General features: G+C 54.8%; 1 protein-coding gene across 1 annotated transcript; it reads left to right on the forward strand.

Moving 5' to 3' along the window:
- Positions 1-243: 243 nt before the first annotated feature.
- Positions 244-23,758, forward strand: TPRN (taperin). Its single transcript, XM_030535985.1, has 4 exons — positions 244-2,589; positions 19,798-19,981; positions 20,622-20,752; positions 21,787-23,758. Exons 1-4 carry the CDS (start codon positions 244-246, stop codon positions 21,847-21,849), a joined length of 2,724 nt encoding a protein of 907 aa, XP_030391845.1. The 3' UTR covers positions 21,850-23,758.
- Positions 23,759-25,620: the final 1,862 nt, after the last annotated feature.

Below are 25,620 nucleotides of genomic sequence, written 5' to 3' on the forward strand. Positions count from 1 at the left end.
GCCGAGCGCAGCGCCCCCTGCCGCGCACACGGTGAGCGGGGCTGCCAGGCGGAGGGGACACAGCGCAGCCCGCGGGCGCCGCGGCACCAGGCGGGAACCCCACCAGCAGCGCGCCCCTGCCCCGCCCCGGCTTCCAAGCCACGCCTCTCACCCGGAACCGGCCGGCCTGGCCGTGACGGAACTGCTGTCCAATGGGCGGCGCCGCTCGGGTGCGAGGGGCGGTGCCGCCGCTGTCGCTGTCCAATGGGCGAGGAGAGGGCGGCGCCGCAGGGCGGGAGGTGGCCGGCGGGTGGCCCGGTGCCTGGCAGTGCCGTCCGCACCGCGCGTGTCATGGAGCCGCAGCTCTGCTCGGCCGGCGGGCCGGCGCTGCCCGTGTGGAAGAGGGAGATCCTGGAGCGGAAGCGGGCCAAGCTGGCGGAGCCGCCCGCGGGCGGGGAGCCGGAGCCGGGCGGCGGCGGCGGCCGGGCGGGCCCGGCGCTCCCGGAGGAGCGGCTGGTGCTAGCCGACAGCCTGGGCCCGCTGCGCGAGAACCCCTTCATGCGGCTGGAGAGCGAGCGGCGGCGGCTGCGGCAGGGGCTGCCCGGGGGCGGGCGGCGGGGCGCGGGGCGGCCGCTGCAGGAGCTGCTGGAGCTGTACAGCGCCGTGCCCGGCATCCGCACCATCCGCGCCGACAACATCCTCATCATCGAGTCCCAGCCCGACGCCGCCGCCTGCTTCGCGGCCGGGGAGGGCGCCCGGGACCCGCCCCCTGCCGCCTCGCCGCGGGGCCGCGACTCGCTCCGGGACCTGCTGGCCCGCCAGGGCTCGGCGCTCACCGAGATCCGCGCCGCCCAGGTCTTCGTCTACGAGCCGGTCGAGCCCGGCCAGGCCGGCAGGGTCAGCCGCCTGCTGCAGAAGTTTGACCAGTGGCCGCGGGGCCGGCGGCGGCGGAGCAGGGACGCGGAGCCAAACTCCCCTATCAGCCCCCCAGCCCGGCCGGCCCCGGATTTCCCAGCCAGCGCCGCCGCCCCCCGGCCACTCCCGGCCCCGGGCTCCTCGGTCAGCGCTGCAGCCCCCCAACGGGTCCCAGGCCCGCCAGCCAGCCCTGCTAACCGGCAGGCTCCGGGCTCCCCAGGCAGCACTGCTGCCCCCCAGCTGGTCCGAGACCCTCTGGTCAGCCCCCTAAACCGGCAGGCCCCGGGTTCCCCAGTCAGCACTGCCCTCCCCCAGCCGGTCCCAGGCCCTCCAGCCAGCCCCCCAAACCGGCGGGCCCTGACCTCCTCAGGCAGCACTGCTGCCCGATGGCAGGTCCCAGGCCCTCCGGCCAGCCCCCAAAACCGGCGGGCCCCAGACTCCCCAGTCAGCACTGCTGCCCCCCAGCCGGTCCCAGGCCCTCTGACCAGCCCCCCAAACCGGCGGGCCCCGGACTCCCCAGTCAGCACCGCTGCCCCCCGGCCGGTCCCAGGCCCTCTGACCAGCCCCCCAAACCGGCGGGCCCCAGGCTCCCCAGTCAGCACCACTGCCCCTCAGCCGGTCCCAGGCCCTCCGGCCAGCCCCCCAAACCGGCGGGCCCCGGCCTCCCCAGTCAGCACTGCTGCCCCCCCGGGCACCTCCCAGGCCAGTGGCTTCCTGCACAAGATCGGCTCCAACTCCTTCACTGTCACTCCCCGGGGTCTGCGGCCAGGCAGCTGTGCCCCACTTACCAATGGCCCCTTGGAGCACAATGCCAGCCCAGGGGGCAGGGCCCCGCGTGCTAAGGTGCCTCCGGTGCCATCGCCAAGCGTTTCCCTTGCCAGCGACAACATGAGGCCAAAGCTGGAGATGAGCAAAGAGATCCAGCCATCCCTATCCAGTGCCACCCCCAGCCCTCTCCAGCCGCTGTCTGTATCTGTCCTCAGAGATGGGGTCTCCTTTGAGATCCGCCCAGCCCCCAAGCCAGACCTGGCCGCCATCCCTGCCCATGATCTCCAAGCACAGGCCCTGGCCAATCTGCGCCTGAACTCACGGAATTCCTTCCTCTTTGTGCCCCGCCGTGGCGGGGGACAGTGTCTGACAGAGCCTGCAGGGGACCTGTCATCCTTGAAGCCTGTATGTGAGCAACAGGGGGAACCCATAACCCCCTCACAGACCCCTCAAGAGCTCTTGGTGCCTGTGACTTACATTGATGATGATATTGTGGAGCTGGATGCTGGGGGCCTGCCCCAGGAGATGGGCCCAGATGCAGGACTGAAGGACTCAGAGCAGCCCCAAGAAGCTACCTCAGCCCTGGGGATGAAGGCTTCTGCTATACCCCTGTATAGACCCCATCCTGCCTCCTCTGCCCTGCAGCAGAGAGGCAGCAATACGTTCACCATAGTGCCCAAAAGGAAGCCACCCAACTCTGGGGTGGAGGTTGACAGTGGAGCCAGCAGAATCCAGCAATCAGAAGAGGAAGACAACGAGGAAAGCAGAAGCAAGGGCAAAACCTTGGGGAGCCCTGATGCGCCCCAACCGGATCTTGAGCCACTGCTTAAAAAGCGCTACCCCACTGTGAATGAGATTGAGGTGATTGGCGGCTACTTGTCCCTGGAGAGGTCCTGCATGAGCAAGATGGGCTCTCGCCGCAAAAAGGTAACCTGACGGGAGTGCCAGGGCAGCTCTGCTCGGAAAAGTGACTCCATGTTTTTCCCATGTGTATCAGGCTCATGGTCCCAGCTGCTCTGTGTGTGGTAGGAAGGCAACAGAAGTGGTAACGGCTTCTGCTCCTGTTAGCCTTGTGAAGCCAGCACAGCCCTTGGGAGACTCAGAAGGGTTCTGTTCCATTAGGTACATCCTCAGAATGGGAAACAGCCCTCGGGGTGTGCTACAGTCACTTTTCAGAGCAAGACTGCGTTTCAGATGTTGTCTTTTAAACAGAACGAATTGAGAATGTTCACGAGAATGAGTAGAAAGGGAGGTGTGTCAGATGGCTAGCTGGGTTGAACCTAACTTTTTTTCCCAGTACTGCATGCGGTGGCTAATGTGCACTGTAGCTCTGCACTTCCCTTCATGTGCTCGCTACCTCGCTGCTGCTCTGTATAATGAGGTGACATAAACTTGGCTTCTTGTCTGAGTTAATGAGGTCTTGTTAGTGTCTCAGGGATTAGTAGGGCCACACTAGGCAGAGCTTTGGGATGTTAACAGCAGCTTAACTCCTTGAAATTAGACCCCAGTGCCTTTGTTTAGGATGGAATCCGTGTACAACTCTGACATAACTCCAAGAAATACACATGCCAGCCTGGACTGCTGTCAAATGGCTTTCAAAGACATAATGACTGCTTGATCTTCTCACTAGGTGGGAGCTGACTTTGCTCTTGTGAGGCTGGGATTCAGAATCGTGCTTTGTGCATATTTATGCATGTGTAACAGGCATAGTTATATTGATGTAATCATCTAGACAGAGAAGCAGGCTTGAACTGTTACAGCTTCTAATACTAAAATCCATTGTTGTATTGCCTAGTAATTAAGAGCTTATAATGCTACTGGCTTGTAAGTTTGAAACATGACACCAAATGTCTTTTGTCTTTACCAAACCAAAGTGGGAATTACAGCAGAATACATCGCGCTAGCTAAACCTCTAACCCTAACTCAGACTTTGGGGGAAGTAGTCCACAGGGTGGCCCAAGCAGGTGTAATATTTAGAGGAAACTTCTGAACTGGATGAACCGAATGTGGAAAGTTAGCTAGGGAGTACAGCCGCTTTGGTCTTTGTCACTGTTTAATGTTCATTGTGCTGGACAGCATACAGTGGCACAAACGTATCAGCTTACAGAAGACTTAGGAACTTCAAAGGGATCTAACAAAGTTTGATGAATGGACAGCAGGATGTCATGAAACTCACTGTTGATAAATGCAAAGTAACTTGTACTGGAGGGAATAACCTGAACTACTCAGACACAGAGCTAGAGTCTAAATTAACAACTCGAGAGAGTTCAGTGAATCTCTCTCCGTAATGTACAACGGCAGTCAAAAAAGCAAACTAGTTGATGTACAAAACATGCTAGAAAATAGCTAAGGGTAATGTAATAGTCTCAGAAGTCAGTAATATGCCCTGACGTGGAATGTTTGCAGTAAAGTAAGCTTACACTTGGTTCAGATCTCCCTGTTGCAAATGTTTTAGTAGAGGCAGGGGGAGTCAACAAGTGGAGCACGGGCCAAATCTGGACTGCCAGATGCTTTTGAACAGTCCCCAAAATCTTCTTATTGTTGTCTCTGAAGTCTGGACCTTGACCAAGAAATTTGGGCCTTAACAAGAAATAGTTGACTACCCCTGCCCTGAGGGGTTGAGAACTCCTGAATTACAGGATGGGAGTGGGTGCGTCAGAGATGATGATAAAATTGACAAGGCCTAGAGAGACTTACTTATGGTTGGAGACTGACAAGACTGGGACTGAAGAAGAGAGGAATAAAGGGGTCGTGAAAGGGGCATAAAACAAAGCATAGGGGAGAGGGTCAATCGAGCACTCCAGTTTACCCTTTCCCCAGTACAAGAACAAAGGGACATTTGGTGAAATTGAAAGGGAATAAATGCATTTCAGGAAATAACTTTCATACTACGTAGCTAGCCTGTGGAACTCCCTACCACAATACAGTATCGAAACAAAGCATGTGGTGATGTATGCTGTGGAGAGGTTGGAGAACCCTTAATTATAGAACAGAGATCTATAGCTAGACACAGAAGCCCACACCACTGCCCTCTCATGGTTTAGAGGACAGGGTTGCCTCAATATAGTCCCTTTCCTGGCAGTAGTTTGGTTCTATGCCTAGCATGCGCCTTCTCCTGGTCCCTGTAGTGCTTTGAACACGTCATAGATCTGCACTGTCACTGGTGCCTGTGGTAAGCATTCCTTGGCACCAAGGGCATGCATGTTTGCATGTTCAGTGTCACGTCTCCTCCCTTTGTAGGAACTTACAGACTGATCAAATTGCCTCTTGATCTTTTCTTAGATCTTGAGCTCTTTGCTCCTCTCATTGTCCTGTGGATCTTGAATCATTTTTGTAGCTCTTCCCAGCACACTGTCCCATTTTTCAACACACTAGAAGTAAGGCTATGTTTTAGTCACGGGTATTTTTAGTAAAAATCATGAACCGGTCACGGACAGTAAACAAAAATTCATGGCCAATGACCTGTCCATGACTTTTACTATATATGCCTAACTAAAACCTGGGTGGGGGGGCCACGGGTGCTCTGTGAGGAATGGTCTGGGAGCGCCATGGGTGCTGGGGGAGGTGGCCCGGGTGCTGCGGGGGAGGGCAGTGGCCTGGAACCCCCACTGGTGCTGGGGGGTGGGGAGGGCTGGCAGGGGCTCTGGGTGTCCCTGCAGCTCCTGAGGGGCCAGGGGGCTCCACAAGCTTTGGCTGCACTGCTCCCATTGGCTGGGAAACACAGCCAATGGGAGCTGCAGGGGCAGGGCCTGCGGTCACCCATGCACCACTCCGCCTAGGAGCTGCAGGGCCATGCCAGTGGCAGCCGGGGAGCCCCCCACCCTAAGGTAAGTGCCCCTGCATCTCCCAACCTCTAGCCCTGAGCCCATCTCATGCACACCCAAACTGCTGCTGCTGGCCAGGGGCTACCCAAGCTGGGCATCTCCTGAGCCAGCACCAGCCGCTGCAGAGGTCACAGAAAGTCACAGAATCTGAGACTTCCTTGAGAGACTCGCAGCCCTAACTGTAAGGAATGGGCACAAGGCCTGGCCATGGTTTCTAGGAAAGCAGGGAAAGTGACTGCCTTTTTAACAACTTATAGTAAACGTGATCACAGTGAAATTCTGCTTTTCCAGTGAATGGTTTGTGTAAGAAAATTCCTTCTCCAGGAGAGGAGCCTCTCTTTGACTTCAAAGTGATATTTTTCCTGGTAAATGTGCCCTTCCGTGTGTCAGTTGTGTTCGCCATACAATCTGATTAAGCTGTTTGTTTAGTGTTAGGTTTAGTTTAATGAGTGATATTGAAACAGTAAGAATGGGGCCTGCATTACTGTGCCCGCTGTGGAATGTGCAGACACAGCCGTGGCTCTGCGGAGTGCATAAAATCTCAACAGCCTGGTTCCTGCTCTGACGTATTTTACAGTCAGATTTGTGATTAGCTGGTCTCATTCCACTTGCTGGCTGCTAGGAGACTGAGTACCCTTCCTTGTTGTTGCCACGCTGTCATCCATGCCCAAAGATGGCAGAGTGCAGTGCTCAGCTGAGCATTAGTTGGCTGGACCAGGACCACCCTTTCTCTTCCTGCCCCAGACCTGAGTAGCGGGGGCGGGGATTTACCTAGGGGCTTATCTGCAGTTCTGTTTTTCTTCTCCTGATTCCATAGAGCTTGTTCCCGTGAAATAAAGGCTGAGGCCTGTGAGATGACCCTACAATAATAAATGTGTTATTTTGGGTGCCGCATATGTGCAGGATCTGGCACATGCGAGTTGTTTCCTGTTCCTGTGCAAGAGTCCTTTAGGCCTTATCCAGGCAGTTCCAAAGTACAGCAAACGATTTTAGAGTTGGATGTTTCAACCACACTTGGTTCTACTTGAGCCCTCATGGCTTTAGGATGCAATGTAGCAAAGTGCCACGTGGCAAGTATACTCCATCTGAAATCACAAGTCGGGCTGTCTGCTCATCCAGCCGGCTCACTTGTGAGATGCTTTGGTGAGGAGCAGACTGTGTGTGCTGGCTGAGAGAGGAATTAACTAACATAATTATTCTGGCAGGCAGGGGGGGCAGAGGCTTATGTGGTGGTCTCCTGTCCTTAACAGGTGGCTTGCCCTTTCAGTATAGGGTGTCTCAGCATGCCCGGGGCCTTGAAGTGGTACAAGGACCTAAACAGACTAGCGAGCTGTTCTGAGCATGGCAACTTCAGGAGGGAGAGCTGGGCTTCACTGCAGGGTGTGGACCCTTTGGGCTTTGCAGGGAAGGGAGGAATATTGAATATCAAATGCCTGGGAGATAGTGGGGTAAAACCTATCCCCAGTGAGCTCATGTGACCCAGTCTCTCTCTCAGGCTGGTCATCTGCCAAAGCCAAGATACAAATCTAGGTTTCTCTCAAGCACCTGATGGTTGTCATGTCTGTGCTAGTTGGCAGAAAGGATTGCAGGCTGCTTAAGAAAGGGGGAGGCCTCTGTGGGAGGGGGATGCTAGTCTTGGTTTGAAGCCTTCCTTTTTTCTGTGCCTGCGAGGCTGCCTATAGGTCGTGGTGTAGAACCTGCTGTGTGTTTAGAGATTCATGTCTCCAGCTCTGGAGCTGCGCCCTGAGTCTTAGGAGGTGCCTGGGCCCCAGTGAGCATCCAGTGCTCAGGGGTCCTGTTGGAGCCCCTGTCTCTAGCTGTGCACCAGGCCATTTGAGGCTTGGTAAGTGATGAGCGGGACTCGGATGGCTGGAGAGCCAGCGGAGGTCTCAGCATTAGTGTGACTTGCTCTATTCTGCTTTGCATAGTGCGGAGTTGCAGCCAGGTAGAAATACAAGAGTGAGATCCTTCGGCTATGAAACTATCTAAGCTCAGTGCTGTCCTGCTGCTGCTTGTGAAGGGCTCTTCTTGGTGATAGGCTCGCTCCCTGCAGACATGCATGTCACATTCCAACCTGCTGCATTTTCTAATGTCTCTGTGCTGCTTAAAACGTGGTATGCAAATCTCCTTTTAAAATTAAAAGGCTCTTCAACAAAAATGCTCCTCTTCATGGAATGAGGAACAAGCATTTTAAAGACCATGCCATGTAACCCTGCTCAGAGCAGGTCTGCACAACGGTGCTTCGACAGTCGGTCTGCCCTTCAGTTGCTCTACCACAGCGGTTCTCAAACTGGGGGTTGGGACCCCAAAGTGAGTTGCGACCTCATTTTAATGGGGTTGCCAGGGCTGGCGTTAGACTTACTGAGGCCAGAGCCCGAGCCCCATTGCCTGGGCAGCAGGGCTTAGGCCAGGGCAGCAGGGCTTGGGTGGGCTTAGGCTTCAGTCCCTTCTCCTGGGGCCATGCAGTAATTGTTGTCAGAAGGGGATTGTGGTGCAGTGAAATTCTAGAACTGCTGCTCTACCAGGTACCCCCAGCAGAACTGAATCAGTGGGACACGGAGCTGTCATCTAGGCCAGGTGCTGGCAGCCACAAATGAAGCACCATTTTGCAGACCTGCTCTGAGCAGAGTTCTGTGACATGGTCCTTAAAATACCAGTGGCCTCCTGGAGTCCTTCCTGCAGCTTGTAACGCCAGTGGAGCTGAACTGTTGGTAGCAGTGTCGGCATATTGTTCCCTCCAACCCTAGTGTATGTGTCCCCCTCTGCATGATGGAGCCTCGCTGAGGGCGATATGAAATGTGACCTGCTCCAGGAATGGATTCCTACCATTGCTCTGCTGCCTTGCAGGCTCCAGTAAAGCTGACTATGGTTCCTATTACTGCTGGGAAGAACACACCTACCGCCTGCAGGGACAAGGCTGTAATACACAGCAGAGCAAGAAGTGGATTGTAAAGCGGAGTGATGAATGGGCTCTGTGGTCAAAGTCCTGTTTCAGGAGAGATCCAGTCCTGGGTGGGCAGACTCCTGCTTTGCTGATCTGTCATCTTATCCAGTAACACCAGCTGTGGGTGTGTAATTGCAGTGTAGACACCATCTGGGTGCCTTTTCCAGACCCAAAGAAGCGCTCTGCGGAGCTTGAAAGCTTCTCTCACCCATAAAAGTTATTACCTCACCCACCTCGTCCCTCTTAGTCAGTAGTGAGCCAGATGCCTTCTCGCAGGAGCAGCCGCTCTCCCCACTCTGCTGTAATGCTGCTGTTCCTGGACTGTGATGTGAGAGAAGGGAGAGTTCATGAAACAGGCACCATGCTGCAAACCACAGCCAGCCCCTGGCTCTTGGGCCTAGGGCACAGTGGGAGCGGTGCACTCTGTCTTGGTTGGCTTGGAGGACAAAGAGGAAAGGAAAGGGGGTATGTTGCTGTTCTCGCTCCCCTCTGCCAGAAGGAGAGTTACTGCAGCCCCGGGAGTAGCCTTAGGAAAACACCCCTCTAATAAAGAGCAATTAAGATGACTGCATTCTATAAGAAGGGCTATTGCACTTGATCTGCCCACAAGCCCCTTCTCTCTGCCTGCTGCCCATCCCGCGAGGAGCTATTACGCTAACAGGAGGCTTCTCTTTCGCACGGGCAACTTGTGATGCTCACTGTGGCTCAGCAAGACCCTGAGGCAAGAGCTGGCTTGGAGTGGGGATTGAAAGGCCCTGGTGCTGCTGGATTACATTTAAAAATATCTCTGATCTGTCTCCTTAATCCCTGGGCTGGATCAGACCCTCCTGCTATTGGAAGAGGTTGGCACGCCCACTTCAAGTGCTCCATTTAACTTGTTTTTTACAGAATTTCTCTCCAGTCCCTGGTATTGGCCCTCCCCAGTGGGCTCAGAATCCCTGCATTGGCATGAGTGCAGGCAAGTAGGAACCTCTTCCTTGCCATCTGTAGGAAACAAAGTCAGAGGTTCAACAAAACCCATAGCTCTTATGTCAGCAAAGAAAACCTGAAGGTAACTGCTGCAGGGCTATCTCTTAGTCTGCAGCTAGCTCCAGTGTGTTGCTGCTGGTCAGCCTCTACAAGTGCAGCAGGGTGAACAGTGACCTACTGAAAAACAACCGTTATAAAAGCCAAATTCCTGCTCCTGTGCAGTGGGATGAGGACATGCCACTAAGATGCAGTATAATCCCTGGGCGGGCTGCATGTGTGTGACTAGCTGTTCCTGGAGAAGTGAAACCATTATCAGCCGCACCTTATGTCTTGGGGGAGATCCTGGGTAAAGATAAAGACAGTTTGAATCAATGAGATTCCTGGTCTGCGCTTTTGGTTTGTATTGGGCATACCACAGGGAGTGCCATCCTCTTGTCTGAGAGCCGAGCGCTATTAGCCTGCAGTCATCTGAGCGAGGCCTCTCACAGGTTCTGTTCTGAGACACGCTGCTAGATTTCATAATCAAACGCCTCAAGAAAACTGTGTGGCAGGTCTGAGGACACACCTGGGAGCTTCCAATGCAACTTGGGAGACTCATTGCCTTCCCCACTAGGGAAGCATGTTCTTGTTTCTTTGTAGAACAAATATCCAGCACATCGATTCTGAAAAGTCTCCAGTGACATTATTCTATTATTGCTGCTCTCTAAACCTCCTTTTTTTTTTTTTTTTTTTTTTGGGTGAGGGAACCCTCTTTCAAAATGCTGAGACACTGGCACCTGTCTCCTTCAGTTCTGAACACTAGGAGAAGCTCCTCTACGGGATAGGAAGGGGACTCTGTTCCCAGTATTTCCTAGAACACAGGAGGCTTCTATTCCATTCTAGGTCTGAGAAGGCTCAGGCTCATCTGTAGATGAAAGGTCAGAATAGTGACCCTCTCAGATTCTCCTTCACTTTAAAGGAGCCGTTTGGGGTGATCTGCCTCGTGGTTGTGTTCTTCCTCATATCCACCAGCCCAGCACACATGGAGTACCTCAGACTGGTCTACAAACCAGCATCCTTCTTTACCGGTACAGAGATCTCCACTTCAGGCCTGTCTAGGGCATCAAGAGTCTTGGGGCTTGTCTGCACTTGAAAGTTCATTTGGATTAACATAGGGTGTGAAGTGTTAGTGCCATAGATATTCCAGAATAACTCTGTGTGGACAGGCTCCTCGTAGAATCATAGATTATTAGGGTTGGAAGGGACCTCAGGAGATCATCTAGTCCAGCCCCCTGCTCAAAGCAGGACCAATCTCCAAATCCCTAACTGGCCCCTCAAGGATTGAACTCAGGACCCTGGGTTTAGCAGGCCAGTGCTCAAAGCACTGATCTATCCCTCCCCTCCCAAGTGGCCAGGATAGCAATTCACTCTGCATTTGGATGAGATCTGTTGTTTGGAAGTGGGGAGGGGAGGTGTGTTTGTGCAACTTGCAGACATTACCTACGTTAAATGGGTAAGCTACTAACTCAGCTGCCGAAGACATTGGTGCAGTTTCCTTCTTGCAGATCTGCAGGGGAGTGTAGTCGTTCTCCTGAGGCATGGTGAATAGCTACGCTGTCACACACGAGTAACAAACTCCACTTGCCCAATGCAGCTGTGAGGCTGTTGGAACACAGCCTGGGCTGATATTGAGAGCGTGCTGAGTTCTGGAAGAACTCTACTTCCTGATGCCCTCGATGCCTCTCTCCTTGCACTGCCTCTTCTCACTAGGAATTTGAAACTCTCTTCCCTTACATGGAATTTAATATTTTGAGTCCAGATGCCTTCCTCCCATCTGCCATGTGCTTCAGTGTATTGATTACACAGAGCAGCTTTGTGACTTGGCTTTGTAAGGGGAGATTCTCTCGTTGAGCAGCATGGCGTGGGAACCAGTGTCTGATCCTATAGACACTCTCCTCTGTCAGCAGCCCAGCGCTCCCTGGCATGCTAGCCAGGGTAAATTTTGGGGTTACTCTGTACAGGTAGAAACACTGACGCTCAACTGATGGGGCAAAAGTGTTAGTCACTGAACAGAACTTGCCTTGGCAGACTCCTGTGGGATGGCATCATAGTAGCCTAGCATGGAGTAACTAACTTCACACTCACCCCTTCCCTGCCTCAGCAAAGAGTACGACAGGAAAATGCTTGTCCAGCATTACTGGCAGAATAATCCAGGAAGAGCCCTTGCAGGGCCCTGAAGCGGCTGCTGGAGATGCAGGCCTAGTGATGCAATCTGTAACCTGTGATGGTAGAACTGGTTCCAGGCTCCCCTATTCCCACATTACTGTGGGCTTCCACCAGCTAAGACATGGAGCCTGGTTTTTCACTCTAGAATGAGATTGAGCCGTCTGTCCTGTCTTCTGTGTTTGAAACTGGAAGGGTTTAAATCTTGTGATAGCTGTTCTTAGATCCCCCTTCTAGTTGTACAAAACCCCTTTCCAAGAAGGTAGAGGGCCATAATCTGGATGGTTCTCCTGGGACTATTGCAAATGCTCTGCTACCACAGGGCTGCTCCTAGGGATATAAAACTCCCAGCTTCTCCAAGGCTGTTCTAGGCTTCCATAGATGACGTTCTGCCAGCACTTGGCTGCTCTATAATCACCATACTTGTGTCATCACCTGTCATGGTAACACAACCTCCCTGACGCCTTCTGACAAGTAACCCCGGGAGGACTAGCCTCAGTGTCTCTAGTCTGCATGAAAACCTTCTTGGCATGTGTCATAGACCAGACCCTGGGACTCCATGCCCCAGCCTCATAACCAGTCTCTTGAGAGTGACCTGTTTAATGTGCTGGGTCTCTTTGGCACCAGCAATCCCTGTTTCTCTGCAGCAAATCCTGCCCAGCCAGGCTCCTGCTAGAGGCTTATTCTGTGCTCCTTCCAGGAGCAGTGCTCTCAAGGAGCTTTTACCCTGACACAGACAGCCTTTTCAAAACCAAGGTACCCGTTTGTTAGTCACCTGGTTACATAATGTGATAGTGCTTCTGCGGTACAGACAGGCAGAGGTTAAGTCATAGTCCACTCATAGTCAAACCAGTGCCATGGTCAGCCGGCCAAGCTGTGATGAACTCCATCTCCTGCTCTCTTCCTTGTCGGTCTTCTCAGGGTTTTCTGCTGTTAGATGTGGCTTGTTCGCTCATTGGTTGCTTTTGTCTTGCTGGATACTCTGTTGAATTGGGGTCTGTTTCAGCCAGTTGTTTTGTGACCCTGTTCATTCCCTCCAGACAACCAGGTGACACCCCAGACCTCCTGCCAGCTGCGCTGTTTGAGTAGGAAACATAAACTTTTTTCCTAAGTGCAGAGGGAAACTGAGGCACACCTAGGATTCGTACAGATACTTCCGAAAATTCTCATGTTGTCACAGGTTCCAGTGCAATTCACAATGGGACTGCATTGTCTCTGGCTGCTGAGCAAGTAGGTGGCATGGCTGGCTGGTGTCCATGAAGGCTCCCATGCAGTTCCATGTCCATAGATACAGAGCTGTCTGTTCTGAGATGCTTTGTTCTCGGGTGTGGCGCCAGCCCTTGCTCTGTCACGCGTTGCCGTCCAGCTGGCAGGAGCTGACAAAGTGTTGAAGTGGGGAGTCTGGAACTGAGAATTTGGATCAGTACCTCCCCCTTCGGCTCTGTTTGTACTGCACCTCTGAACAGTCCAGAGCCCCTGTCGATCTGCAGGAGAGGGCCTCATAGGGGAATAGGTGCAGAAAGCCGGGCTGGGATTGTGGTGGTGTCTGGACTTTCCATGACAGATGGCTCCAAACTGCTTCCCCTGCAAAAAGCCCAAGTAACAGAATACACTCCCCTGCTGCCACAGCTCTGAGATAATGGACAGCTTTCACTGCAGACCTGCTCGTGAGACCGAGTCACTGCCCCGCGTAGCACTGGGCCAGGTGAGTGAGGTAATAGTCCAATAAAAGGTAACTTTCTGTGGGCGAGGGAGACGAGCTTTCCAGCTTGCGCAGAGCTGACACGGCTATGCCGCTGCTCAGCACTGTCAGGACAGGTGAGGGATTGTGGTTCCCTGGCTGTGGAGAAGCATGTCCCGTCCTCTGTCCCATCCCTGGACTAGCAGGTTTAAACTAGCTGACTAGATTTCAAAGCAACCCTAGAGCTTCTTCAGACATTATCTCTTGAAGTGTTGGCCTCCTTCGGAGCAGCCGCTAGCTGTCCCTGGTTAGACCTGGATTCAGAATCCCATATGGAGCTGAGATGTAGTAAACATGCAGAATGTTACGTTTTGTGCAGCCCATGCGGTGGCCTGGCGAATGCCTGAGCAGACTGTAAAGCTGAGGCTTGGGCAGGGCGGCTGTGACACACCCTGCCTAGAATTAACACTGAAGTGTGGTTGGGACCTTGGTGCGTTCACCCGTTCAGCACTGCCCCAAACCATGGGGCTGGATTTCTTCATAGATTAAAAATCTGTGGTGCTGTTGTTGGATCCATGTGTGTCTGTTATGCTGCCTGCAGGCACAACCTACGCCCCCTTGGGATCAGACTGTGCTCTGTTCTCAGTACTTGGGAAACCTTGGCAAGTAAACAGGTTACTTGCTATGGAAACAGACGTCACATGGCTTACCAGCACCGTGTGCCTTCCTGACAGCCCTGCCTCATTCTCACCACTCAGTGGGGGACGGCTTCCATCCTGCCGTGAAGCATTAATGCTCAGACATGTTTCTGTCTAGGACATGGCGTTTGTGGCATGGGGCTGGGTAAAGTAATTGGTGAAATGACACATTGAGACATCAGCACCTGCAGTTAAGATATAAGAGTAGAACTTGAGTCAGCTACACCAGCTGTGGAGCACCATTCTGCTCCTTCTGCTAATGGCGCTTCAGCAACGGGGGGTTCCACAGCTGAAATGCACAGACTGGTGCGCTCCTGTGACTGGGCCCTGAATACATTTGCCCTGGGAAAGAAATGAAGCAAGCTGGCTGCTGGTGCCTTTTGACTTCGCTTCTGAAGCCTGCGTATCTCAGGCAGAGGCTAGCTAGAGGCTTTCCGTTGTGATTCCACAATCTAGAACCTGCTTCCTGCATCACTGCTGTGTGAATACCTTGTGAAGAATGTGAGATGTTCTCCCCCCCAGTCCCACCCTTCCTGGGGTTGTAAGGCTCTGAGATAAGCCTGCACGGACGCTCCCTTTTTTCTTTCTAGCCATAATGTAACCATCATGAGCAAACTGCAGAAGGATAACTTAATTGCTAGACACCTGTGGCTGGGGGGAAGAGATCAAACTGTTCTTGAAAATATGGTCTGCAGCTCCCAGTTTAGCAAATAGATTTACAATCTCTGCTTTAGAAAGCCCAGTAAAACTCCGGGGGCTGGCAGTGCTGTACACTAGTGTAATCTCCGCTCTGTGCACCAAGCGTGCTGCACACCCCAGCCTGCCTAGTGCTCACGGTATGGTGCCGTGCTGGCTTAGTGCTTCCCACAATGGGGAGCTGCGCCGGGGGCTTTTCTTTTGGAGAAGCCAGTAGCAGGGTCAGGGTTGTCTCTTGCTCTCATCTATTTAGTCCTGTTTCCTTGAGCAGCAGCTGGAATGTGCTGAGCGCTGGCAGGCCGCCTTGGCCGCAATAGGGAACTCCCACCCCTGTCCCAACTCTTTGCTTCTCTTCAGGGTCCCAGAGACTCTGGCTTTGCTTAACACACAGCCCGTCTGTGAGAGCCCGTTTGGAGCGCATGGAGCCACTTTGCCTACAGAGGTGAGCTTGAATCTTAACCTCCCCTATCCCCAGTAACTTTCTGGGGGGCTACCTGTGTTGTGGCCACACTTGCCCCAGAGTGTGTCCTGCTCACTGACCTTCAGTAACGGGCGTGTGGGCAGGAATCCAACGCCCTGGGTTGGAGGAAGGTCAAAGCAGCTAGACTGTGCCTGGCTGCCAAAATGCTGCTCAGCTGGTCAGAAGCAGAAACATGTTGCAACATGGGAAAGTCCCAAGTCTGGTAACAACTCCCAGGAGCCGATGGTGTGAATGCAGGTGCCTGGGGAAGTCATTCCGCTCTTAGTCCTTAAGGGTGAATGTCAGGCCCTGGCCGGCAGGCTGCTTGCATGTGTGTACAGTGAGTGTGACTAGTGAGTGCCTAGCATTCCCTTAACCCCATCTTCCACTTACTGGCTGCTGTTTCCCCTAGGTCAGTAACCTTTCTGAACCCTAACAAGGCTTTCTCCCAGCGGAATCAGCCCTACCGTTCCTTGATCCTAACTGTAAAGGCCCTACTGCCACCAGCTCCATCGATCTCCCTAATACCATCTGCTTCCTGGCGGATTTGAGTGTCCCTCCAGTCCACTCCATGTCTGAGACTGCCCCACCACAGGCCTGTATCTTGGCATTCTCGCACATGAAGTTGTGGCACGGCAAGTGTAGCACTGGGGTGGGAAGCAACAAGCGAAACCAGGTGCTGCTGGTGTGGGGTGTGTGTGTGTGTGTGTGTGTGTGTGCGCGGCGATTGTCTATCCTAACTGATAGGGCTGTAAGGGGTGATTGGAAGTGGCTCTCCAAGGACCGGATTCTTTGGTGGGTGAAGGTTCTGGCACTCTTCCAGACGAGGAGGGGTATTAACCGGGTGACCTGCCCAAACTCCAACTCTGATCATTGGGCTGACTTAAACTTCCTCTCCTTCCATTCGGGTCGGTGCTCTCTGCTCTCTGCTCTCAGTTCGGTGGGGGAGCGTTGCCCTGTGCGACTGTGCCGCTCACAGGCGAGAGGAGGAAAGCTCGTGTATGTGGAGCTTGTCAGCTGCTCTGGCACTTCCAGAGTGGAGACACTGGGGAGCAAGGGTCGGGATTACGTCAGGGGATCTCATGGATTAACTGAGCGGGAGGGCGGGGATTAGGGGAATACACTGGGAACTGAATGAGCTTGTTTACACTAGCACTGTTCGTGGGTGAGCAGCTGCAGCGCCAAGCCCAGTCCTGCGCAGTGTGGCCACTGTTTTGTTCTACATGGCTGGCTCGGAGCTTCTCCCCTCCAACCCCACTGAGCCCCTCTGGGTTCCGTAATGTGGCTCGTTCGTAGTGCGTTGCTAGTCACCCTGCATGCTGGTCACGGACGCTAGTGAGGTGGCATCATGGACACCCTGTCTGTGTGGAGGTGTCTCTCTGGGGTAACGGCATTGTCTGTGTTACCCTAATGCAGATGGGCTGCACCTGCCTCAGTGGGGCTGGGTCATGCGGTAACATGGCAGTTAGCTGGGGCAGCCTGCCCATACGAGGGGTGTGGTGTGCACCACCCTTGGTGGGCTTCAGTGCAGGAAGAGAGGAACCCCCAGACTACCAAACCAAAGGCTGGCCAGCACCGTTCATCTTGCAGAGCAATCCCTGTCTGTCGCTAGGGCTCAGCTCTGAAGAGTCCTGCTGCCTGAGGTGAAGGGGAACCAGTCAGCCTAGTGTCCAGTCCAGGCAGTCCTGCCCACCCCCAGCCTCAGGGCGTCTCAGGAAATCTTCATGTTCTGCTGCTCGCCGCTTACTTCTTGGGTTCTGCCCTCTGCACGAACTCGCTCTGCCCCCCGCGCTACTTACTGCTCCTCCCCTGTCTACTGTGCCCCCGAGATGACGCCCTTGGGCCCTTCCTGAAAGCGCCCCAGGAATAGCCCTGGTCCCCAGAGTGCTGCAGCTGTGGGCGTGTTTGGCCACTGTTTCCTCTCTTTTCAATGTTCTTTATGCCACCTCTTGCACAAAGTGGCTTGGCACCTTGGCTAGTCTGTCTGCAGCTGTTCTTTCAACATGGAATTATGATCGGATTGGTTCAGCTGCTGTCCAACAGAGTCGGCATCCCTCTGTCCTTGCCAGCTCCAGGTTAACGGCTGGAGCCTGGCACCGCTCCTCCCCTTGGTATCCGGCATGTTCAGGAGCAATGCTGGCCAAGCCTCAGGTGCTAACTCACTGGATCTCTGAGCAGCCAGATTGTGGGGTAGGGCTCTGGAGCTTCTTAGGATCACTGAACCAAAATGTGGGATGGAAAATGCCCGTCTCCAGGCCAGTGCAGGATTGTTCTGGGGCACAGCTCCTAGTGTGGGAACTGTAGTACCCAGCTGTGCTATCCTGGATCTACTCGGGCCATCTAGTCAGTCTCCTGCCAATGGCCAAGTCCTGAAGCAGGAGGGTTCCCATCCCTTCCCAAACATCTGCTTGTCATAACTGGCTGAGTGTCAATAGTAGATGTTTTATTCTAGCTCCCTCCTTCTCCCATGCCCCAGTGAGAGGCCATCTGGTCCCTGCTCAGGGCCTCCTTTTGAACACCTGTTTACAATTGCTGTTTGTGCCTGCAGAGACTGGGTACGTGTTGCTGGTTAGCACGGGGACCAGCCTCATGATGCCAGACTCTGGGTACACCAATGCCATCTCCTCTCCTTCAACACCTTCCCCTTCAGCCCCAGGCTCCAGGGGTCACAGTCAGCTATTTTGGGCAGCTGTGATTCCTGTGCTGTGGAGCGAGGTGGAGGGGCTCCCCAGTGGACAAAGAGCTGGCATGTTTGGTTCTGACCTCACCGCTCCCACCGCCCTGGGTGCAGGTGGCATGTTGGGGTGCAGAGGGGCACATCAGACATGGAAGGGGCAGCGGCTGTTGCAGGCTGTGCTCAACTATTCCAAGCAGCAGTGGGGTCCCCAGGGGACTGACGCCGGCTAGTAGGGGTTAGGGTAACCCCCAGGCTGCTCTGCCCGGGGCTGGGGCAGAGAATCAGGAACTGGAACTGCTGGTTGGTCTCACCTCTCTCGAAGGTTGTGTAGGGGTGGGGAGCCATCCGGTTCCAGGGGCTACCCTAGGCTCAGGCAGAGCCAGTCAAGTCCTGCCCTGCTCTCCCTGGGGCTCCTTCAGCCCAGCAGGAAAGGGATAACAGGTGCTGGGGGTGCTTCTGGCCCATATCGGAGCTGCCCCGGGCTGAGGGGAGGCAGTTGGGAGGAGGCACTGCCTCCCCCTACCCCCCCAATAGCTACAGAGATGATTAGAACACTTCAGCTTAGAAACCTGAGTGCAGCTAGGAAGCCCGTCCTTGTGACCAGTCTCCGGGCAGGCTGGAGTCTGGACATGATGCCCTGCTTGCCTGGCATGGCTGAGCGGGAATGGACTCTTGCTATCAGCTGGTGCCTGCTGCGCTTCCAGAGTGGCATATCCCACGTTGCTTCCCAAGGGACAGAGCCTCTGCTGGGCGCGCTAGCCTACCAGGGCAGCCTGCCCTCCATGGAGTGGCCTTCATATCACCGCAGCTGGAAGCTGTTTTCTCCATTCCCAAACCTTGCTGGGAAGATGCAGGTGCCTCCTGTCTCTCGTGCTGGCTCAGGCTAAGAATAGGAAGGGCAAGGCTTGAGTTGTGGGAGGAAAGTGGGGTGCCAGCCTATTGCCTGCTCTTACTGGCTAGCAGTAAGGTCCCCTCCTTGCCCGAATGGCAGCTATGGTTCGGGCAGGGATCTCAGGTGCTTCCTGGCCTCTCTTTTGAGATCCCCGCCCCATGAACAGCTCTGGTCATTGCTGCTGGGAGCAGGAGCAGAGGTAATTGGATCAGACTCTTAGTGCTTCCTCTGCTGCCCAGAACCGCATTGGGGAAACTGACCAGAGACACCTGTAGGCACGTTGGGGACCAGCCATGCAGCGGGTCTCACTGGGTTCTAGCCAGCAGTTTTGCCTGGCAGGAGCTGCCAGCCTCCCCTTCCAGGCAAGGGCATTGTTGGGCTCTGATTGCGAAGGATGTGGCCATTTCCCCATTGCTCACTGGGCTGGCAGAGCTCCTCACCCTGCAGTTGGACAGGCCTGTGGGGCCTCAGCTGCCACGTTGGGGGCAGGGAGAGTGGGAAGTGGGGGAGACAGGTACCGTTTGGTGGGCATTACCCTGGGGTTCTGTTCACGTGTGGGGAGGCACTTCCTGATGTTTGGAGCAGGGGGGCTGCTCCCTTGTGTCCAGGCAGGGCCTGTGGAGGGGGGAGTCCCAGAGCACTGGGTTGCTGCAGTGCACTGCATGCAAGCCCCGCGGCCAGAGCAATCTGTAGGGGGAACGGATGCTCCTTGCAGAGAGCTCTGAAGTGATGCTGGGATTTGAAGGTTGGGTTTGACCGAGAACCTGTTCAGTGCTCTGGCGCCTGGCTTGATCTGAGGGCTTCCTCTTTGGTGGTACCATGACAGGCGAGGAGCCCGCGCTAAGAGCCCTGGCCCAGGGAAGGGGAGCGGGAAGCCCAGGATGGGATTCTTGGCTGCACATCCTGCTCCAGTTTGCTGTCTCCCCTTTAGATAGTGCTCTGAAGCTGGGAGGGTCTGTGGGCGAGTCGGGGGTCAGGTGCATCTTAAACCAGGAGCAAAGTCATAGCACCTGTCAGCAACCCGGCTGAGCCGGAGTAGGTAGTGGTGGCTCTGTGGCCTGGTTCCCAATGACTGTCCTTGCTCTTCTCCAGATGAAGATCTCTTTCAGCGAGACAAGCCTGCAGACCACGTTTGAGTACCCTTCTGAGAGCTCGCTGGTGGAGGAGGAGGAGGAGGAAGAGTCTGCCTCAGAAGTGGAGGAGGACGAGGACAAGCCCCCTTCCCTGTTCATTCCACGCCCGACCTGCACCATGCACGCCAACGTGCCCAGCTCAGGTGAGCCGGGCAATCTGTCGCCAGCCTGTTCCTGCTCCAGACCTGCCTCTGGGCAGGCTGAGCTGGCAGTGGTGGCGCTTGGGACTCACCAGGGTTTAGGCAGCACCCACTTGGCGTCGGTGCTCTGCAGCCAACCCAGCAGGACTGACCCCACTCCCAGATCAAGGCAGGTTGGGGAGCAGCAGTAGGCAAATGGCTGCAGGGCTCCTGAAGTCCCTGTGAGCAGCGTAGCAGAAGTGGGTGTTAAAAGGAATTTAATGTGGACAAGGCCCAAATAGGGGGAGGGGAGTCCCAAGCTCCTCCCCCTTGAGTGGATTGTGCATTGTCAGTGCTTGCCCTGCTGCTCCCCTTCTGAGTGTAACTGCAGGGGCATCTGCAGAGGGGGCAGCTGCAGCGACTAGACCTGGGCAGAGCCCCACCCTAGGGGCCCAGGCCTCCACTAGCCCCCAATCGACCCCCTGACAGGAGCCTGGCAGTGAATCCTCTTCCTGTGTGCAGCAGGCTGGGCCGGACCCTCTGTGGCTTGGGTGACATGGCCCAGAGGAAATCCCCCTTTTGGGGGAGGGAGGGAGCAGCTGGCTGGCTGCTGGGGTCCTGCTCTGATCAGTAGCTCTGACGTGTCCGTCTCTCCTCCATGCAGGTTTCTCCAGCTACACTCCAAAACACTCCGTGGAGTTCAGCAAGTGGCAGGAGCAGGAATACGAGGAGCAGCCTGCCAGTGCTGCTGGGCCCCTCCTGAAAGAGGCCAATCCCCCAGGGAACCAGGTCATGGTGAGAGTTCTGAGCAGAGGTGTGCAGGAATGGGTGGGGGGTATGTGGGGTCATGTGTCCCCCCATGCCATTGCTCAGTCATATTGTGTGGCGGGGCCCCCTCCCTGCAGGGCTGGTGAGCTGCGCTGGGCAGGCAGAGGGAGGATGAACAGCTTTGGGGGGGCGCTACTTTCCAGGAGGGGCAGACTGTGGGTGACAGGGGCTTGACTGCTGTTCTGAGGTTGTGCCCACCTCACAATCAGCAGACACGGGGTTGTCTGTGGTTCAGAGCAGTGCTTTCCTGAGCCTGTTTCTTGTGGTCCGGCTCTTGGCCGAGCACTGAAGTGCTGCCACCAGCTGGGATGCAGAGGAGAGGGGGAGATCCTTCCATGCTGAAACACTGCGTTGTGGAGCGGGGAGCCCACAGCGGAACCAAGGGTCAGATGCTTCCACTGCAGCCAGTGGCCTCCCGCTGCCTGTATGCATCAGGGAGACTAATGCAGCTATCAGCTTGCGTGCCTCCCTCTGGGGACTGATAAAGCACGTTCAGCCTACAACTGGGGCCTGGTCATCGGCCACTGCCGTCCCAAAGCATGGGCACCCCCGGCCATAGGACTGTCACAGAGTGTGGGGGAGTCCGGTTCACCCCTCTTCCTGGGACCCACAGTGACTCTTAGCCAGCCAGTAAAACAGAAGGTTTATTGGACAACAGGAACACAGGTTGCAGCAGGGCTTGCAGGCACAGTCAGGACCCCTCCACCGAGTCCTTCTGGGCTTTCAGGGTGCTTGGATCTTAGCTAGGATACCCTGAATTCCGCCCACACAGCCCCAAGCCCAAACTCAAACTGCTTCCCTCCTGCCACTCCCTTCCTTTGTCCCCTTCCCGGGCAAAGGTGTTGACCCTTCCCCTCCCTTACCTAGCTCAGGTTACAGGCCCTGACATCGTTCATCCCCTAAAGTCCTCCCCTGCTCTCCCACTTCCCACACAGACAGTCCCTACTGCATCACAAGGACTAGCAAGGCTTCTGCTCCAACTCCTCTCTTCTCTCCTGTAGCTTACCCCGGCCGATCACCGTGGCCTCTCAGACTTCAGCAGTGAGCCTGCCCTGTACTTCTGACTCCTGGGCCATTGCACCTGCAGCACGCCTGCCGAGCAGGGAACTGGGCAGCTTCGCCGGTGTTCTGTTCTCAGTGTCCTCGGCTGCGCTTCGTGGGATGGAGACTTTCTGAAGCCCCACAGAAATGGGCTGCTGGCCCCAGCCCACTCCACCTTGTCCCTGCAGGGGACTCGATGTTACTGGGCATTTCGGGAGAATATTTGCACTGGATTCTGGGGGACACCTGCTAGTTCCAAGGTAGCTGACGTGTTCTTCCAGTGGCCTTACACATTCCTCCTTCAAGAGCAGCTGCCGATAGACTTCTGAGAGTGACTTAGGGGCTAGAGCCTTGCTCTTACTTTCTCCAGCCAGAGTGGGCTCTAGAAAGGCTTGGAGACTGACTTCTCAGTGTGGAAAGTCTCTGCGGTGTGAGCACTGAGGGATCTCCAGGGCTGTCTGCAAATTGGGTTAGCAGTTGGACCCATGAAAGCAGCTGTGGACTGGGAGCTGCATGGCAACAGGGGCCTCTGCTGCCACTTTAGTGTTAAGCTTGGAGGCTGTTGGAGGTTAATAGCTAAGTCCCAGGCCAAGCATGTTTCTGGGCCTGATACACAGCTGTTGTGGGCCAATGAGGCAGCCTCGTTGGCCAAAAGGGGTGGTGCGCACACTGGGGGTGAAGCGTGGTAAGAGAATGGGCAAATTGTTCTCTGCTGCAGATCAGTAGGAGAATGATTGATAAGAGCTGGAGTGTCCCCAGCCTACAATGCTGGTTTGCTCCCTATGGGCAGCTGGACTTGCATGACTTGGCCCCTTGAAAGAGTTCCCAAGCACTAGCGATAGCTTTGATCTTCCTAGCTCAGCTGTTGGTGTCCAGGCTCTAAGTACAGTCACTCTGCTGTGGTTTGCCTGTGAACCTGAATGCCATCTGCTGGGCCCGAGCCACGTCCAGTGCCTGTGCTCCCGGCCCCGGGGCAAACTCAGAATGGAGAGCTCACCTGCTTTCCAAGTCAAACTGCCCTGCTAAATCTGCACCTGCTAAATCTGCACCTGGCCTTTCTCACTCCTCTGCTCCAAGTGCAAATGGGCCATTTCTCTGCTTTCTTCCACAGGGGCCTGAATAAGTAATATGCTGTTCTCTAGGGGGTTTATAATTCTCTGGCACTAACTGGTAATGCAGGCCAATATGCAATGCAGTCTGCTAGGCTCTCACTGCTGGTGGACACATCTCTAGAACTGGAGATTCGGGGTCAGAATAGTGTGCTCTGTAAAAGACCAATGTTCGTGAGCTGCTAACGTGACCTGTGCTCCTGAGATTAAAGGAAATGTGACCAGCACAGAGCTGGCCAATTTGGGCATTGTGGATGGGAGGGTGGTATCTGATCCTGCCACCTCCTTCAAAGGACCACGCTCCTGTCTTTTTGATTTAAATCTACTGATTTGTTTGTTTGTCTGACTGTGTCCAATCACGTTATCTCTGATTGTATCTGAATGGAAAATCCTTTGTGTACCTTGCACTTGCCTTGATAATAGTGTGTACAAAGCAGAAGGGGAGCGTGTGTCTATGTACCCTCTGGCATTCAGGGCCAGAGGTTTGGCGGTGCCAGCCCCCTGCCCCCAGTGACCTAACTGGGAACTGCTACTTCTGAAAACTCAACTGCTCCCCTGACACTTCGCCAGGTTTGCTGGAGGAGCCCAGTAACCCCTGCCCCCCTTTCTGCCATTGTAACACTTTGTGCTTCCAAATCGGATGAAAGGACCCAAGTGACTCCCACGTGTGGTGGTGCCTGGTGATTTGTACTTTGGAATTACAGAAATTTGAAAGAACTTTCTTGGTGGTTTGATAAATGGGATCCAGTAAATATCACGGCAGTGAGCCAGCCCTTGGTGCTGATGGTTGTCCCTACTAGCCAGTGATGAGGTGTTCAGTGAAATACACACTGAGGAACCTGAGAGACTCTCTTCATTCTCAGAAAGGGTATTGGGGAGGGAGGGCAGCATATGCTATTGCCAGTGGGAGGCACCAAGCCATGTAGGAGAAGAGGAGTGGGAACTTTTACTGACTGCACCCTGGTCCAGTTGCCAAACACTAAGCATGCTGATGTGCCTGGTAATTAGCCACCTGCTGTGCTGCTGGCAATGGACAGCGGAGTGTTTCCCCATAGGCCAGAAGAGCAGAGGAAGATTTGGGGGAGTTAGGGACAGGGGAGGATCTTTAAAGGGGCTGCAGCTTGGAGAGTCTCTAAAGCAGAAAAAGGGCCTGGAAAGATCACCAGGCCGGATCTCCAGAGCTGAGTTCAGAGCCCCCTGGTTCCACACCTGCAGTGCAGAGGGTCTGCAGCTGGTGCTGAGAAGGAATGAGGGATGGCTGGTGAACAGGGTGAGGAAAGGAGCAGATTCACCTGGCCCAAAGGGGAGAAAACCAGGAACTGTGGTGCTGACCCAAACCCTGAACTTGCCTCCTTTGTGTCACACCCTCCAACTTTTCCCGTCTTCTGCTTCTCACACAGTCACACTTCACCGTGTGGAAAGGGGAGTCCCACGGAGAGCTGGGACAGCATAAACCAGTGGCTTTCAAATGGGGGTACATGAGCCCTGGCCAGGGGTATACACGAAAAATCCTGTAACGGGGAACAACACGTTTTCTTTTGTAAGGCTTGTGCCTATGAATAGATAGGGTCCGATGCAGCAGACTGCGTTACTTGGAAAGGTGTATGCAGCCTAAAATGTTTGAAAACCACTGGCATAAATCAAACTGCATTTAATCTGTAGTTACCAGGGGTTCTCAAACGGGGGGTCGGGACCCCTGAGGGGGTCGCAAGGTGTCAGCCTCCACCCCAAACCCCGCTTTGCCTCCAGCATTTATAATGGTGTTAAATAGATAAAAAGTGTTTTTAATTTATGGGGCGGGGGTCACACTCAGAGGCTTGCTGTGTGAAAGAGTCACCAGTAAAAAAAGGTTTGAGAGCCACTGGCTATAGGGCATGGGAGTGTGGCAGCAGAATTCCTGGTAGCTCACAAATACTTGGCTGGAACAAGGCAGATCTTTCTGCCGTGGACCAAAGCGTGACCCTGTTGAAATCTCGTTCAAACGGAACCCCCTGAGGAGGTGCTTTCCTCCTCTGCTGACCAGAGCAGTCCTGCTGGTGACCGTTCCTCGGTGCTAGTCCTTGGAACTTCCCCTGGAGCTGCAGCTCAGCAAAACCTCCAGCCAGGGGAAGGAAGTTGCTTACTTGAATTTGAAGTTATTAATGCACTGAACTGGCCCTGACTCCAAGTCTGACCCTGCCAGGAGCCATGTCAGCCAATCACCAGTGCTCTGCCCGTGACTTGCATGCTGCTGTTTTACAGGTACAAACAGATCCAGTGACTCCAGGCTGGCAAGAGTACTCAGGGGAGATGCACACGGCCGGAGCTGCACATCTAGTTCCGCCTCTCAGCCAAAGTCTTGTTTCGGGTGGGGGGGGTCCCTGAGGCTACTATACTTCGTCTAGAGCAGGACTTCACTCTTTTTCTTTGAGACCCTCCAGGGCCCCACAGTGGGGAAGGGGGTGACTCAGGGCTCCGGGCCAAGGTGGGCCATTGGGCATAGGCATAGTTTGACTTCTATTTTGGGGGGGGGGGCAGGGGCCAGTGAGGCTTGGGTCAGCTCCACACAGCAGGGTTCATGGAGGCAGCACCACCTCCACCCCGGCTCACCTCAGCCGGCCACCTAGCCTGTCTGGGCTGTGTGGTGGGGGTTCAGCTCAAAAAGTTTGAAAATGGCTCAGGGTGCAAGGAGGGTGTACCTAGGGG

Source organism: Gopherus evgoodei, chromosome 16, assembly GCF_007399415.2.
Source record: "Gopherus evgoodei ecotype Sinaloan lineage chromosome 16, rGopEvg1_v1.p, whole genome shotgun sequence".
Lineage (NCBI taxonomy): Eukaryota > Metazoa > Chordata > Testudines > Testudinidae > Gopherus > Gopherus evgoodei.

What these genes read in the sequence shown, in the direction of transcription:
- TPRN (XM_030535985.1), top strand. Translation starts at nt 244, where the DNA reads ATGGGCGAGGAGAGGGCGGCGCCGCAGGGCGGGAGGTGGCCGGCGGGT. An exon ending in TGGGCTCTCGCCGCAAAAAG is followed by an intron (nt 2,590 to 19,797) that starts GTAACCTGACGG and finishes GCTCTTCTCCAG; the next exon opens with ATGAAGATCTCTTTCAGCGA. An exon ending in CCCCAGGGAACCAGGTCATG is followed by an intron (nt 20,753 to 21,786) that starts GTGAGAGTTCTG and finishes TCTCTCCTGTAG; the next exon opens with CTTACCCCGGCCGATCACCG.